Source organism: Stegostoma tigrinum, chromosome 11 (genome assembly GCF_030684315.1).
Source record: "Stegostoma tigrinum isolate sSteTig4 chromosome 11, sSteTig4.hap1, whole genome shotgun sequence".
Taxonomy (NCBI): domain Eukaryota; kingdom Metazoa; phylum Chordata; class Chondrichthyes; order Orectolobiformes; family Stegostomatidae; genus Stegostoma; species Stegostoma tigrinum.
Genome location: NC_081364.1, coordinates 53,517,635 through 53,530,539, shown reverse-complemented (window position 1 = coordinate 53,530,539; position 12,905 = coordinate 53,517,635). Strand labels below are relative to the sequence as shown.

Genomic DNA, 12,905 nt, shown 5'->3' with positions numbered 1-12,905 from the left:
ACTATTGCATCTGCTTCCATGACCATTGCATGCACTGCATTTCAATTTGCAACTAGATGACTAAAAGACCTCTCCATGTCACATCTGATTGTCAAAAACATTTGTTTTAAATTTGATTAACACCCCCCTTCTCCCTTATCCCTGGTATCACTTTAGTAAATATATCCTAAACCCTATTTGAATACTAGATTAACATTAACATTACCTTGACCCTGGGTTCAAGTCCCACTGCTCCTAAGGTATGTCAACACTTTGAAAGGTTGATTAAAAAGTGCTGAGGGCTCTTGTGGTGCAGTGGTAGTGTCCCTTCCAGCTCCAAGGTATGTTGTAGCTTATCTGGCAGTTGCATTAAAAACAAAAACAAAGAAAAAAGGAGCTAGTTCCTTGACAGGTCCCACCTGCCCTGGCGTGTGTCATAGTAGCGACATTATAATAGAAAAGCTTCAGGCATTTTTATGATGCAAGACAACAATATTGTGTGGTGGGAATCCTATTACTTGAAGAAAAGATTAATAATCAAATTAGGAAGAAATTTAAAATTGGCACTCAAGCTTATGGTGCTTTCAAATGTGTGGGTCTGGAAATTAAGTCGGATGAGTCAGATGTAATAGCACATCAAGAGACTTAACTTGACAACGTTAATCATAATACAATTAGTCACACCAGGTAGAATGAAAGATGAGGATGCTACGAAGGATGAGATGCAAAGCTGAGGAGTCTCATCAGACAGCTCAACTGATTAGGTACAATAACTAGGCCAGATCAGAAGCAAGTTTTGATATGCTATAACTTCTCATGGCTGTGAAAAATCCATTGTGCAAGACAACTTGTACGTGATTTTATTTTTAAATTGAAAATACATAAGTGCATGGTAAGGTACTCAACTATGGATGATTTCAATAATATGCCATTAAATATTTTAGCAAATCACACAAATCTTGCTGGTGGATTTTCTAATTTGGGAGAAAATGGGAAAATTGCCCCTTGCCATTGGAGGCAAAGGAAACAAAAGTGATGAAGAACACATTAGCTGCTGAAACTTTGGCTCATGTTAATGCTGTTGACAAGGCATTCTATTAGTCTAATGGACAAAATGCTATATGTAACAAGGATTGAAAGAACAAAATCAATAGAATGCGATGTGATTAATTGGTTTAATGTGCATTCTACAAATAGTGGAAGTGACAAAAAGGCTTAGGATAGGTACTGCCAGCTGAGACCAGATGCTGGAGAGAAAAGGAATCTCTAACCTTATGTTGTCAATATTAGTCATAAACTATCAGATTGTTTCAATAAGAGAAATACCTCTACAGAAAAATTGTTGAAGGTTCTGGAAGGATATGTAACAGCAGGACTATGAATTTTTAAAATGTATGTACTATTATATAAATACTTTCTTTTTCTCAGACTGGGAGCCTGTCGGAGTTAGAAATACAGGTCCCTTTAAGACTCAAACAGATCAGCTCCAGAGTTAATTCAGAGCCAGTAATGTTCATTGGACTTCTGCATTTAAGAGTTGCTTTCTAAGGAGCTGCTGTGGCATTGTGGTATTGTCCCTATGTTTGGGCCAGGATGCCTGGATTCAAGTCCCACTTGCTTCAGAGGTATGTCATAATATGGCTGAACAGTTTGATTAAAATTTAAGAGCTACTTTTTTATGCAGTGGTAGCCTGCCTGTCTCAACTGCTCCAGAGATGTGGAACAACACCTCTGAACCAGTTGATTAGAAAACATCTAGACCACAGCCAGCTTGGAATCATCATTCGGTATCTATGATTTAACATGGGTGGTGGAAGTAAGAGGATTCAGTGGTGTGTAAATACATCTCTGGATAGAGGGAAAAAAGACTACTTTCTTCCTTGCTGCGCTGTTAGTATCTGGACAGGGAAATGTGCAGGAGGGAGAGGTGAAAACTTTTACAATAACGTCTTTGTAAATCTTAGAAAGTCTCTTGTCACCTAATTTAATGCATAGATACTAATGCTTAAAACACATCCATTGAAAATTTTAACACACCTGGAACCAGTCAATTGTGCAACAATTGATTAGCGAAGGGAACTGTCTCAGACGATTTCGGAAAGCATCTCCAATGGGGCTGAAGGCCACCACAATGTGCAAGTTCTCTCTGCAGCGACTCACAAAGAATGCAAAGAGAGCTAGTGGACTGAAGTCTGCATTTTTGTTTCCTGCTTGAGCTGCTACACGTACTCCCTATAAAATTAAAAGAAATCCATGATCAGCAAAACACTGCTACAGTTAATTCCCACAATAATCAATGTTGACTCTCAACAACATACAATCTGAAATTCCTTGAATCACAATCTTAATGTTTGTGTTCCATTGTACTCTGTGTTGACCTCCAACATTGATACCTCATTTCTTGGTTTGATTGGCAATGTACTTCATCAGCATGAGCTAGACAAAATAAATGTCATTAGATCTATCTTCCTATCTATGAAGATTTCACTTCATTTGGCTCAACAGCTTTCTTGCTTCTATGTTCCTTAATTAATTAAAAATGTAGAGCTGCCAATCTCATTCAAATTATAAAGGCTGTAGGTTTTATACACAGATCCATAAATTAATCCATTAACAACATGCATATTTGAAACATGCATTCAGTCATCTTCAGTATGTTATCACAAAGGATGTAAAACAAATCTGCAATCTATGAAAAGACATAGGTTTAGGTATTCACGTATTTTAAAGAAAAAACTTTCTAAATAAAGCTAGACTGATTTTTTTTCTTTGTCATTACAGAACTTTAAATAGGATGTAGGTGGAAATGTGGAATTGAGACCACAATCAGATCAGTCATTATCTTGCTGATTAGGGGAGCAGGCTCAAGGTGCCAAATTTTCTTATTAATCATTGACAGGAGCTAGAGCTGGAGCTTCACTCTTCTAGGCTATCCAGAGTATTCCAAAAACACTCATGACTTTTAGATGATCGAGAGGTTTTGGGAGTTATGAGGTGAGTTACTGATGCAAAATTCCTAGCCTCTGACCTGCACTTATAGTCACAGTATATATCTGGCTAGTCCAGTTCAGTTTCTGGGCTATAGTAACCGCCAGGATGTTGACAGTGGAGGATTCAAAGATGATAATGCCATTGAACATCAAGGGGCAATAATTAGATTTTTCTGCTGGAGATAGTTGTTACTTGACACTTGTGTGGTGCAGATGTTACCCTTCACTAATCATCCGAAACCTTGATGCTCTCAGGTCTCGTTGTATATGGACATAGGCTGCTTAAGTATCTCAGGAATCACAAATGGTGCTGATTGCACATTATGCAGTCATTACTGAAGATTGCTACTCTGTTTTTATGATGGATGGAAGGTCTTTGATAAAGCAATTGAACATGATTGGGACTAGGATACTACTCTGAAGAACTCCTGCAGTAATATTCCGGGACTGAAATGATCAACATCCAACAGCCACAACAATTAAATGAGTCCTTTCCCTTTGATTCCTATTGACTCCAGTTTTGCTGGTGCTGCTTAATACCATATTCAACCTAATGCTGCCATGATTCTGCCTCACCTCTTTTTTCCATGTTTGGATCAAGGTTGTAATGAAGTTGGGTGCTGAGTGGCCTGGGTGGAACCTAAAATGAGCATCAAGGCAGATGTGTGCTCTGATGTACTGCTTGACAACAACCCTTTCTAGAACTTTGCTGATGAACGAGATTATGTGATAATTGCCCAGATTGGATTTGTCTTCCATTTTGTGGATAGGACATACCTAAGTAATTTTCTACATTGATGGGTGGATGCCAGTGTTGTGGCTCTAATGGAACAGCTTGGCTCGCGTAGCAGCAGTTCTGGAGCACAAGTCCTCAATACAATTGTCAGAATGTTGTCTGGGCCCATAGTCTTTGAAGTATCTTGATTCATAGGTTGTTGTGTTTGTATTTTGAATATGCTTTGTGGATGCAGTTGGTGCAGTCTTAACCATTCTTGGTCAAGGTGAAGGACCTCATAGAATGATATGAGACCATTCAGCCTTTTACGTAAGTTCCAGCTGTCAGAAAGAATAATTAGTCCCACTCACCTGCTAATTCTCCACAAACATCTTTCTACTGATTTTTACAGGCATATTTTTGTTAAAATCAGAATTTGCTTTCAGCTAGAATCAGTGGGTTCTGCTGCAGCTGTACAAAACTCTGGTGCGGCTGCATTTGGAGTATTGCGTACAGTTCTGGTCACCACATTATAGGAAGGATGTGGAAGCTTCGAAAAGGGTGCAGAGGAGATTTACTAGGATGTTGCCTGGTATGGAGGGAAGGTCTTACAAGGAAAGGCTGAGGGACTTGAGGCTGTTTTCGTTAGAGAGAAGAAGGTTGAGAGGTGACTTAACTGAGACATATAAACTAATCAGAGGGTTAGATAGGGTGGATAGAGAGAGCCTTTTTCCTAGAATGGTGACAGCGAGCACGAGGGGGCATAGCTTTAAATTGAGGGGTGAAAGATATAGGACAGATGTCAGAGGTAGTTTCTTTACTCAGAGTAGTAAGGGAATGGAACGCTTTGCCTGCAATGGTAGTAGATTCGCCAACTTTAAGTACACTTAAGTCATCATTGGACAAGCATATGGACGTACATGGAATAGTGTAGATTAGATGGGCTTCAGATCGGTATGATAGGTCGGCACAACATCGAGGGCCAAAGGGCATGTACTGTACTGTAATGTTCTATGAGAGGTAAGATAGAATCATGCATTGGAAATGCTAATGGACTAGTACTTCAGATACTCCCAAGGTCAAATTCATCATGGCAGTTGGTGGACTTTAAATTCAATGAATGCATTCTGAAAAACTAAATCTCAGTAATGGCAACTATAAACTGTCATAAAAACTTGCTGGTTTACCAATATCTTTCAGAGAAAGAAATCTGTCATCCTGGCCTGACCTGGCCTTCACGTGACTCCAGACTCAAAGCAAAGTAATGTGGCTGAATCTTAACTGTCCTCTGAAATAGCCTGCAAAATTGGCTCTGAAGTGACCCAGCAAGACATTCAGTTCAGGAGCCATTCGGGATGGAAAACAGATACTGACTTTGCCAGTGATGCTATAAACCTATGAAAGAAGTTTAAATTGACTCAATTTATTCAAGAGTGTGTACGTTGGAGAAATGCTTTATTCTGGGACACAGTAACATCCACAGTGTGGTAGAAATGAAACATTATGCAATATCATAAAAGTGAAACTTATATACAGCTACAGATTACACCAAATGCCATTCATCATAAAATTTAAGTGAAAAAATAAGCATTAACATTTTTATGACATATTGCTGTATGATACAAACAAATAAATGTTTCACACCTCCATGATCTCCTGTTTTTCATCAGGTGCAAAAAGATTTGGCACTTCACCAGTATTGAGTAAACTGTCTACATCCTCTAAGAATGCCTCCTCTTTAATTTGAGTGTCTGTAATCAGGAACACAGTGGGCTGACCTCTCATTCCTGCACTTCGAAGCAAATTCTATCAAAAAAAACAGTTGCATTGAAGGCAATATTTCAGTAATAAAATGGAGGTAAATTTCTTCACGTAAATTAGCAATGATTCTAACCAAGTTAAAAATAACAAAGATCACCTTTAAATCCTCTCTCCATTCATTTGCTCCATAGCTCTTGGAAATTTCAGGTTGAAAGATAGTCATTTTAGCCATTGATGTAGCCAAACGAGTCATTGACTGACGGCCACTTCCTCCTACTCCCACAAGAAGAGCATTACCTCTTGCCTGCTTCAGTACTCGACTGATTCGTGACAAGTGTTCTAACATGTATCTAGCAGAAGTGTGAATTTAACATATTTCACTCATTAATTTTGGTGTGGTTGAACCAATTTTAAAAGCAGATTAAACATTATGAGTAGTATTATAACTAAAACTTAAACTAATGCATGAGAAACAAATTTTCTTTAAGACTTGAAAACTGCTCAAAGACTGTATTGGATGCAGACCTGATCAGAGAGAACGGTCACAGCATCAGAAAGTGGATAAGTGGTGAGAGGGAGAGAGGACAGGGGAGCACAGTGGTAGGGAAAAAAAAACAAGTAGATCAGATTAGTATAGTTGAAAAAACACAAAAAGTATTGCCTGATACAGCAAGTAGATAATTGGTTAGTGTATATTAGATCTTCAAAATAAAAATCAGAAATAGTGGTCTATAGTTTCCAATAAAGTACTTAAATTTATAGCTTAGTTTGTTAAACCAATTCATAAAATTTCTATTGGGGTAAGTCTGAGGGTATTTGTGAGGGTTTGAGGATTAAGAGTATTAGCACAAAGCACATCTAAAGTGGGTCAGCAAGAGTTGGACTGTCAGGAAACTACACCAGAAATGAAATGTAACACAGTTTGTAGCAAATTAAATTTGTGGGGGAATTTGGTACAAGGGAGAAGAGGTGTAAAATTAACTGAAACAAGTAAAATGTGTTAAACATTAATTAGATTTATCAATACAAGTAAATTTAATCAACTGTAGTAACATTTATTAAATGAAGGCCAACTATAATAAAATTAAATTAAGTTAACCAAAGTAAAAGAAGGTTACTGTATGTGAAGTAAAGCTAAGACATGGCATAACAGCTTAATCATGCAGATTTCCTGTTCTGTAGTATGTCAGAAGTCATGGATGTTACCCGTGCCCAAGATGCCCACAATGTGTAGGAAATGCCACCAGCTGAAGAAACATGAGTAGAGGCTGGAGTAGTGGTTGATGCAAGGCTGAGAGCTAACTGACAAGCATGTTCAGGGTTCTGGTCAAATCACAAATTAGGAATATGTAGTCAGAAATTAATGACTGCAGGTGGTCCATGAAAACTAGGCAAGTAATGTCGGAGTACTATTCACTAATTAGTTTCCTGTTTTGAGGATCCTGGTTCCTAGGAGGAGAGCAGAGTCAAATGACATTTTGCGTGGGTCAGCTGTAGAGGAGAGGAGAAAAAGAAAGAAGAGCAAAGTAATAGAGGGTTTATTAATAAAAATAGACAGGCACTTCTATGCCAAAGATGTGAGCCGAGTGTAGTATGTTGTCTCCTTGGTGCCAAGGTCAAGGATGGCATGGAGTCGCTGCAGGATATTCTTCTGGGGAATAATGAACAGCTAGAGGTCATGATCCATGTCAATAGCAATGATTCAGTGGGAAAGAAGAAAAGACCCTGAAAGCAGAATTCAGGGAACTAGAAGGAGATTGATAGGCAGAACCTCTTAATCAGTAATCACAGGGTTACTTCATGTCCCATGTGCTAGTGATCATGAAAATTGGAGAACAAAGTAATTGAATACATTGTTGGAGAACTGGTGTAGGAGGGAGGGCATCAGATTTCAAAGGCATTGGATCTGCATAAGATGGAAGAGATGCGTCTTATTAGGACTGTGGGACTATCATCCTTGCAGGGAGATTCACAAGGCTGCTGGAAAGATTTTAAACTAGATTGGTAAGGGAGGGGTGGAAACCTGACGGGTAACTCAGATTCAAAGAAAGCAGAACTGTTAAAGTAGAAATAAAAAAAAACAGGAAGTGAATGAAGTATTGGCAAGCATCAAATAGATTAAGAAAGACAATTAATTATAAACGCAGGATTGCAAGCAGTCAATCTGAATGCACATTGTTTTCACAAAAGGTTTGATGACTTAAATGCACAAGTTGAGGTAAATAGGTATGGCTAAATTGCTGCTGTGGACACATGGCCGCAGGGTGAGATACGTAAAAAGAGAAAGGAGATGGGTAGTGCTGTTAATGAGCCACGAGATCAATACATTCATAAACGGATCTTGGATTGAAAGATCAAGATGTAGAGTTAATTTGGGGGAACCTAAGAAACAACGTGGTGCAGACGATATTGATGGTAATTCTTCATAGACTGCCAAACTATACTGATAATGTTTTACACAGTATAAGTCAGGAAGTTAGACATGCAGTTGATGTGGGTATTACAGAAATAATGAACAATTTTGAATTATACACATACTGGAAATAATCAAATTAGCATTAATGCTAATGTAGAATGAATTCCTGGAGTGTGTATAAAATGGGTTCCTGGAGCAGCACGTTGCGAAGCCAATTAAGGAATAGGCTACATTGGACTTTGTGTTGTGCAATGATAAAGTGTTTGCTGTAAAAGAAGGTTGGGAAATAGTAACCATAATTTGATTGAATTTTGTATTAAATTTGAATGCGATGTAGTTCATACTGAAACTGGAGCCTGAAATCTAAGAAAGGAATGAGGGAGAACTTGATTATTTGTGTATTTGGAAAATAAACAAAAATATTTGAAGGTAGAGATGCAATGGCTAGTATTTAAAAACACTGCACAGAAATACTACAAGAGATATACATTTCTGAGGCACCAACACCCAGACAGAAAGACAAGTCAACCATGCTTAATGAACAAAGTTAAAGATCACATGATACCAATGTAAGTGATTATTAAAGATTCCAGAAAAAAATGGTAAACCTGAGGATTGAGAACAATCTGGAATCCAGTAAAGAAGGACTAAGAAATTGAAGCTAACTAAGAAACGAAAAAGACAAAACAAATAGCAACCACTGAGGAACATAAAGGTAGACTGAAAACATTCCTTTAGGTATAATGTTAGTTCATTACAGAAGAAGATACAGACAAACCTCATGTCCAAGGGACTTGTAAAGCTGAAGAATTCAAATAAGTTAGTATTTGGAAAGGTGTAGCACTTGAAAAATTTAAGTGCAGTGAGGGTAGATAAATTTCCTGCAATAGGTGAGCTTCATCCCAGTATATTGTTGAGGTGGCTAGAGAGATACACGATCTCTTGTGGTCATTTTTCAAAATTCTATAGATTCCAGGAAGGTTTCTGTGGACTGGAAAGTACCAGATATAACCCCGCCATTTAGGAAGGGAGAAAAGGGGAGATTTTGAAGATTGTGAAGTCCACATTGATACCCTTGGGCTGCAGGGTTCCTAAGCGAAATATGAGATGCTGTTCCTGCATCTTTTGCTTGGGAACCCTGCAGCCCAAGAGTATCAATGTGGACTTCACAAGCTTCAAAATCTCCCCTTCCCTGACCATATCCCATATCCCAAAACCAGCCCAGCTAATCCCCGCGTCCCTAACCATTCCTCCCACCTCAAGCCCACCCCCATCTCCTACCCACTAACTTCATTCCTGTTTCCTTGACCTGTCCGTCCTCCCTTGACCAACTTATCCTCTCCCTAACTCCCCACCTACATTCACCTTCACTGGCTCTAACCCCACCTCTTTGACCTGTCTGTCTCCTCTCCACCTATCTTCTCCTTTATCGATCTTCTATCCGCCTTCCCCCGTCTCCTTATTTATTTCAGAATCCCCTTCCCCTCCCCCATTTTTGAAGAAAGATCTCGACCCAAAACATCAAACTTTCCTACTCCTCTGATGCTGCTTGGCCTGATGTGTTCATCCAGCTTCACACCGTGTTGTAGTAAATAGTTGTTTTCTGACTGGAAGATGGCTTCTGTGGTGTTACCCAAGATTTAGGGCTGGCATCACTTGATATAAACAAATGATTCAGGTATTGGAAAATCCAGTAAACTCGCCCATGATTTCAATGTGAAGTTGCGACAGAAGGAGGATGATTATAAATGGATGGGCCAGCAGAACGTACAAACACAGATGAAATTTAATACAGAGAAGCGATGCACTGAAATTATGCATATTGGCAGAAGGAATAGGGAATAGTAAGATAGCATTAATGGCACAGCTTTAAAGAATGTGTATGGACAAAGGAAATTTGATTTTCATATGCACAGATCCGTGAAGATGGCAGGACGTATTGAACGAGTAGTTAGCAAAGTGCATGGTGTCTTGAGCTTCATAAATAGAAGCATTGATATGAATGCAGGTAATCTATGTTGCACCTTCACATAATTCTGGTTAGGTCACAACTAGAGGATCGGCTGTACAACATGGACTTCATGTTGCTAACACCTCTTTTCAGGACAAATATTGGCACAACCCACCACCTTCTAACCAATTAGCAGACACCCTCATTAAAATTATGGCCTGCGACTGCTTCCCTTGGGATGGGGTCAGGACATGGGCCTGTTGATTTCCCAACCTGGACAGAAAACCCTATTCCTGATTTTTTCTGTTTTGCTTGGTGGGACATTAGAAAGTGAATATCCAGCGTATGTGAAAATTGCAGGAAAATTATAACATTGTAAAAATTGGCAGAACTTTATCTTAATTTTATAATTCATAAATGGCTATTCCATTTCAAATACCTTTTTTTGGCTCCTACTGATGTGCAATATTCCCAAAATTGAAGAGACTAAAGTAATGACCCTCTGTCTCATTATAAAGGGTGCCTGATTTCCAATGTGATATCTCATTCTATTTTGTTTATGATCCTCACTCATTATTTAAAATCAAAAATATAATTCTGATTGCCATAAACAAATCAGGTTGTTTTCACTTTCCTGAACTGCTCCCTTATTTGGATTTGCACATTTAGGGATGAATTGCCATAACAGGGTCTGTATGCTCATTTCCCGCCAGTCTTCAGTGCAGAGTTTAAAAACAATTCAAAAATGTTAAGAGTACTTCTTTTAACTAATTGGCTACATATTTTTCCAGGACTATCTGCATTTAGACAGTCCCCAAATCCTAGATTAGTGTGGTTACAGCTGCTCGTGATAATTATCCATCACTCCATGCAATAAGATCAACTTGAACTGATAGGCATTTAAACCAAATTTGGTAATTCTGAGAGGTAATGGTAACAAAACTTGATTCGGCAATTAGCCTTGAAAGGTAACAAAGCTATATAAATGGGGACTTGTGTTGGGATGTATGTAGTCTTCCAACATTAGGGTACAAATCCCTGTAACCATCTGTCTCGACAGGCACAGTCTCCTGTAGCACTTGTTAACTGACATGTCCAGGTAACTCCATCTTCAGTAGTAGATTTCATGCTGTGGGTGTAGCCTCTGTTAACTCCATATACTATATCCCTTTATTTTGTCTTCCTCTTGGCTGAGTCTTTGCTTCTGCTGTTAAGGATACTGGATATCATTGTCACTGTCCCAAGGTCAAAGAACTGCTGATTTCCCGATGATCAGAATAATGACTGGACCCTCCTGCTTTATTCCTAGGATGCCAGAGAATCACAATCCCCTACACTGCCAGCATGTACAGACCATTCTTTCAAGACCTTTACACAGCTGATGACATGTATGCCATTGGCTGATTGCCGCTCTCAGCTGTTGCTTCCCTCATGAGCACACCTCAGTTGATGACATCGCCATGACTGGCTACTTTCTGTGTTGCTGCTCTTTGTACTTTGTCTATTCCTAATTCAATGGACAAGAATCCAAATGGAATTTGAATAAATTGTGAACTAGGGTGCACAGATATAAAGTGTTTTCAATGAGAAGAAAATAAATGTGAGAATTTTTTTTCACACTGCGAGTAATTAGCATCTGGAATGTACTGTCTGGAAATACAGTGAAAGCATGTTCAGTTAAGGCATTCAGGGAACATTATACGGTGGTTAGCACTGCTTCCTCACAGCACCAAGGGCCTGGGTTCAATTCCTCTCTCAGGCAACTGTCTGTGTGGAGTCTGCACATTCTCCTCGTGTCTGCACGGGTTTCCTTCAGGTGGTCTGGTTTCCTCCCCCTCTCCAAAGATATGTAGGGTAGGTGGATTGGCCATGCTAACTTGCTGTGTTCAGGGATGTGTAAATTAGGTGGTTAATAGGGGGATGGCTCTGGGTGGGATGCTGAGAGCATGGACTTGTTGGGCCAAAGGGCCTGTTTCCACACTGTAGGGAGTCTAAGTCAAGTCATCAATTATATGATCCAATAGAAACAATGTATGGGGTTACAGGGAAAAGTAGGAGATTGGCACTATGCCGACATGCTCAGAGAACTGTCACAGAGATTGCATTGCTTCAATGGCTTCCCTCTTTCCTGTAATACGTCTGTGATACTGTTAGGTGCAATGAGCCCACTAACGATATTAATTAACCTTATTCTTGAATCAGATTCATTTCCAGGGCTTATCTTCCCTGTCCTTACAAATCTTGTCGATTGCCAGAGCAGACTGGCAATGGTAGGCAATGTTACTTTTTAAGTGCCTACCTGCCCTCATCTCTGCCCCATGAGAACTTAATGTTGCTGCCTCAATGTGCTGCTTCTTAGAAAGGTAGAAAAATATCTAGATCTTCTCTCAGATAGTCTTCAAAAATGTCTCAATGCCAAAAGCATATACTACATTATGTTTGAGGAAAAGTGTTGTTGAAAGTACCTGAATATAACCAGTTTCATCTGGGTTTTATGGGTCTGATTATATTCATCTAGGCACACCATGACTACATCATTAAACTCATGAATTGAGGGAACCTCTGCATACAATCGTTCATCTCCTTCCAAGTCAGGATTCATGTAGTCACCAAACAACAGGCTTCTCAAATCCTCTTCGGTAATCTATATAAAATGAATAGCTGAATTATCACACTAAATCCTCAAGCATTGTAAAGGAAAGCAAATATTAATCATTAAAAGAACTTATGGGTTTCTCTCTGCAGAATTTTTATCATGAATGCTAAAAGAAAGACTGGAAATATGAAAGGCTCTTCATAAAGAGTCACTCCACAAAAGCTTACTTGACAAAAGCATATTCAGTAATGAGGGCACTGTAAGCAACAAAAATCATTCTGGTTGCTCATAGTTCTACATATATTTTATTTAATTTATAAATAATTCAAATACCTATCATCCAGAATATGTTGTCTCTTTCAAATAGCTACTACAACTATTCTGGATTGGTTGCCCCAAATTTATTTTTCCTCATGACTCACAAACACACACACACACACACACACACACACACACACACACACACACACACACACACACACACACACACACACACA

The 12,905-nt window shown here is 39.0% G+C and overlaps 1 protein-coding gene across 1 annotated transcript in view; it reads right to left on the bottom strand.

The window, feature by feature from the left end:
• Positions 1–12,905, bottom strand: part of dnah12 (dynein, axonemal, heavy chain 12) — a 318,710-nt gene that overhangs the window by 131,887 nt on the left and 173,918 nt on the right. Inside the window, exons 42-45 of the mRNA XM_059649958.1 lie at positions 12,278–12,456; positions 5,603–5,795; positions 5,329–5,490; positions 2,017–2,211 (exon numbers count right to left, since the gene is read on the bottom strand). Coding sequence (XP_059505941.1) covers positions 2,017–2,211; positions 5,329–5,490; positions 5,603–5,795; positions 12,278–12,456 — 729 coding nt within the window. The remainder of the gene's footprint in view (positions 1–2,016; positions 2,212–5,328; positions 5,491–5,602; positions 5,796–12,277; positions 12,457–12,905) is intronic.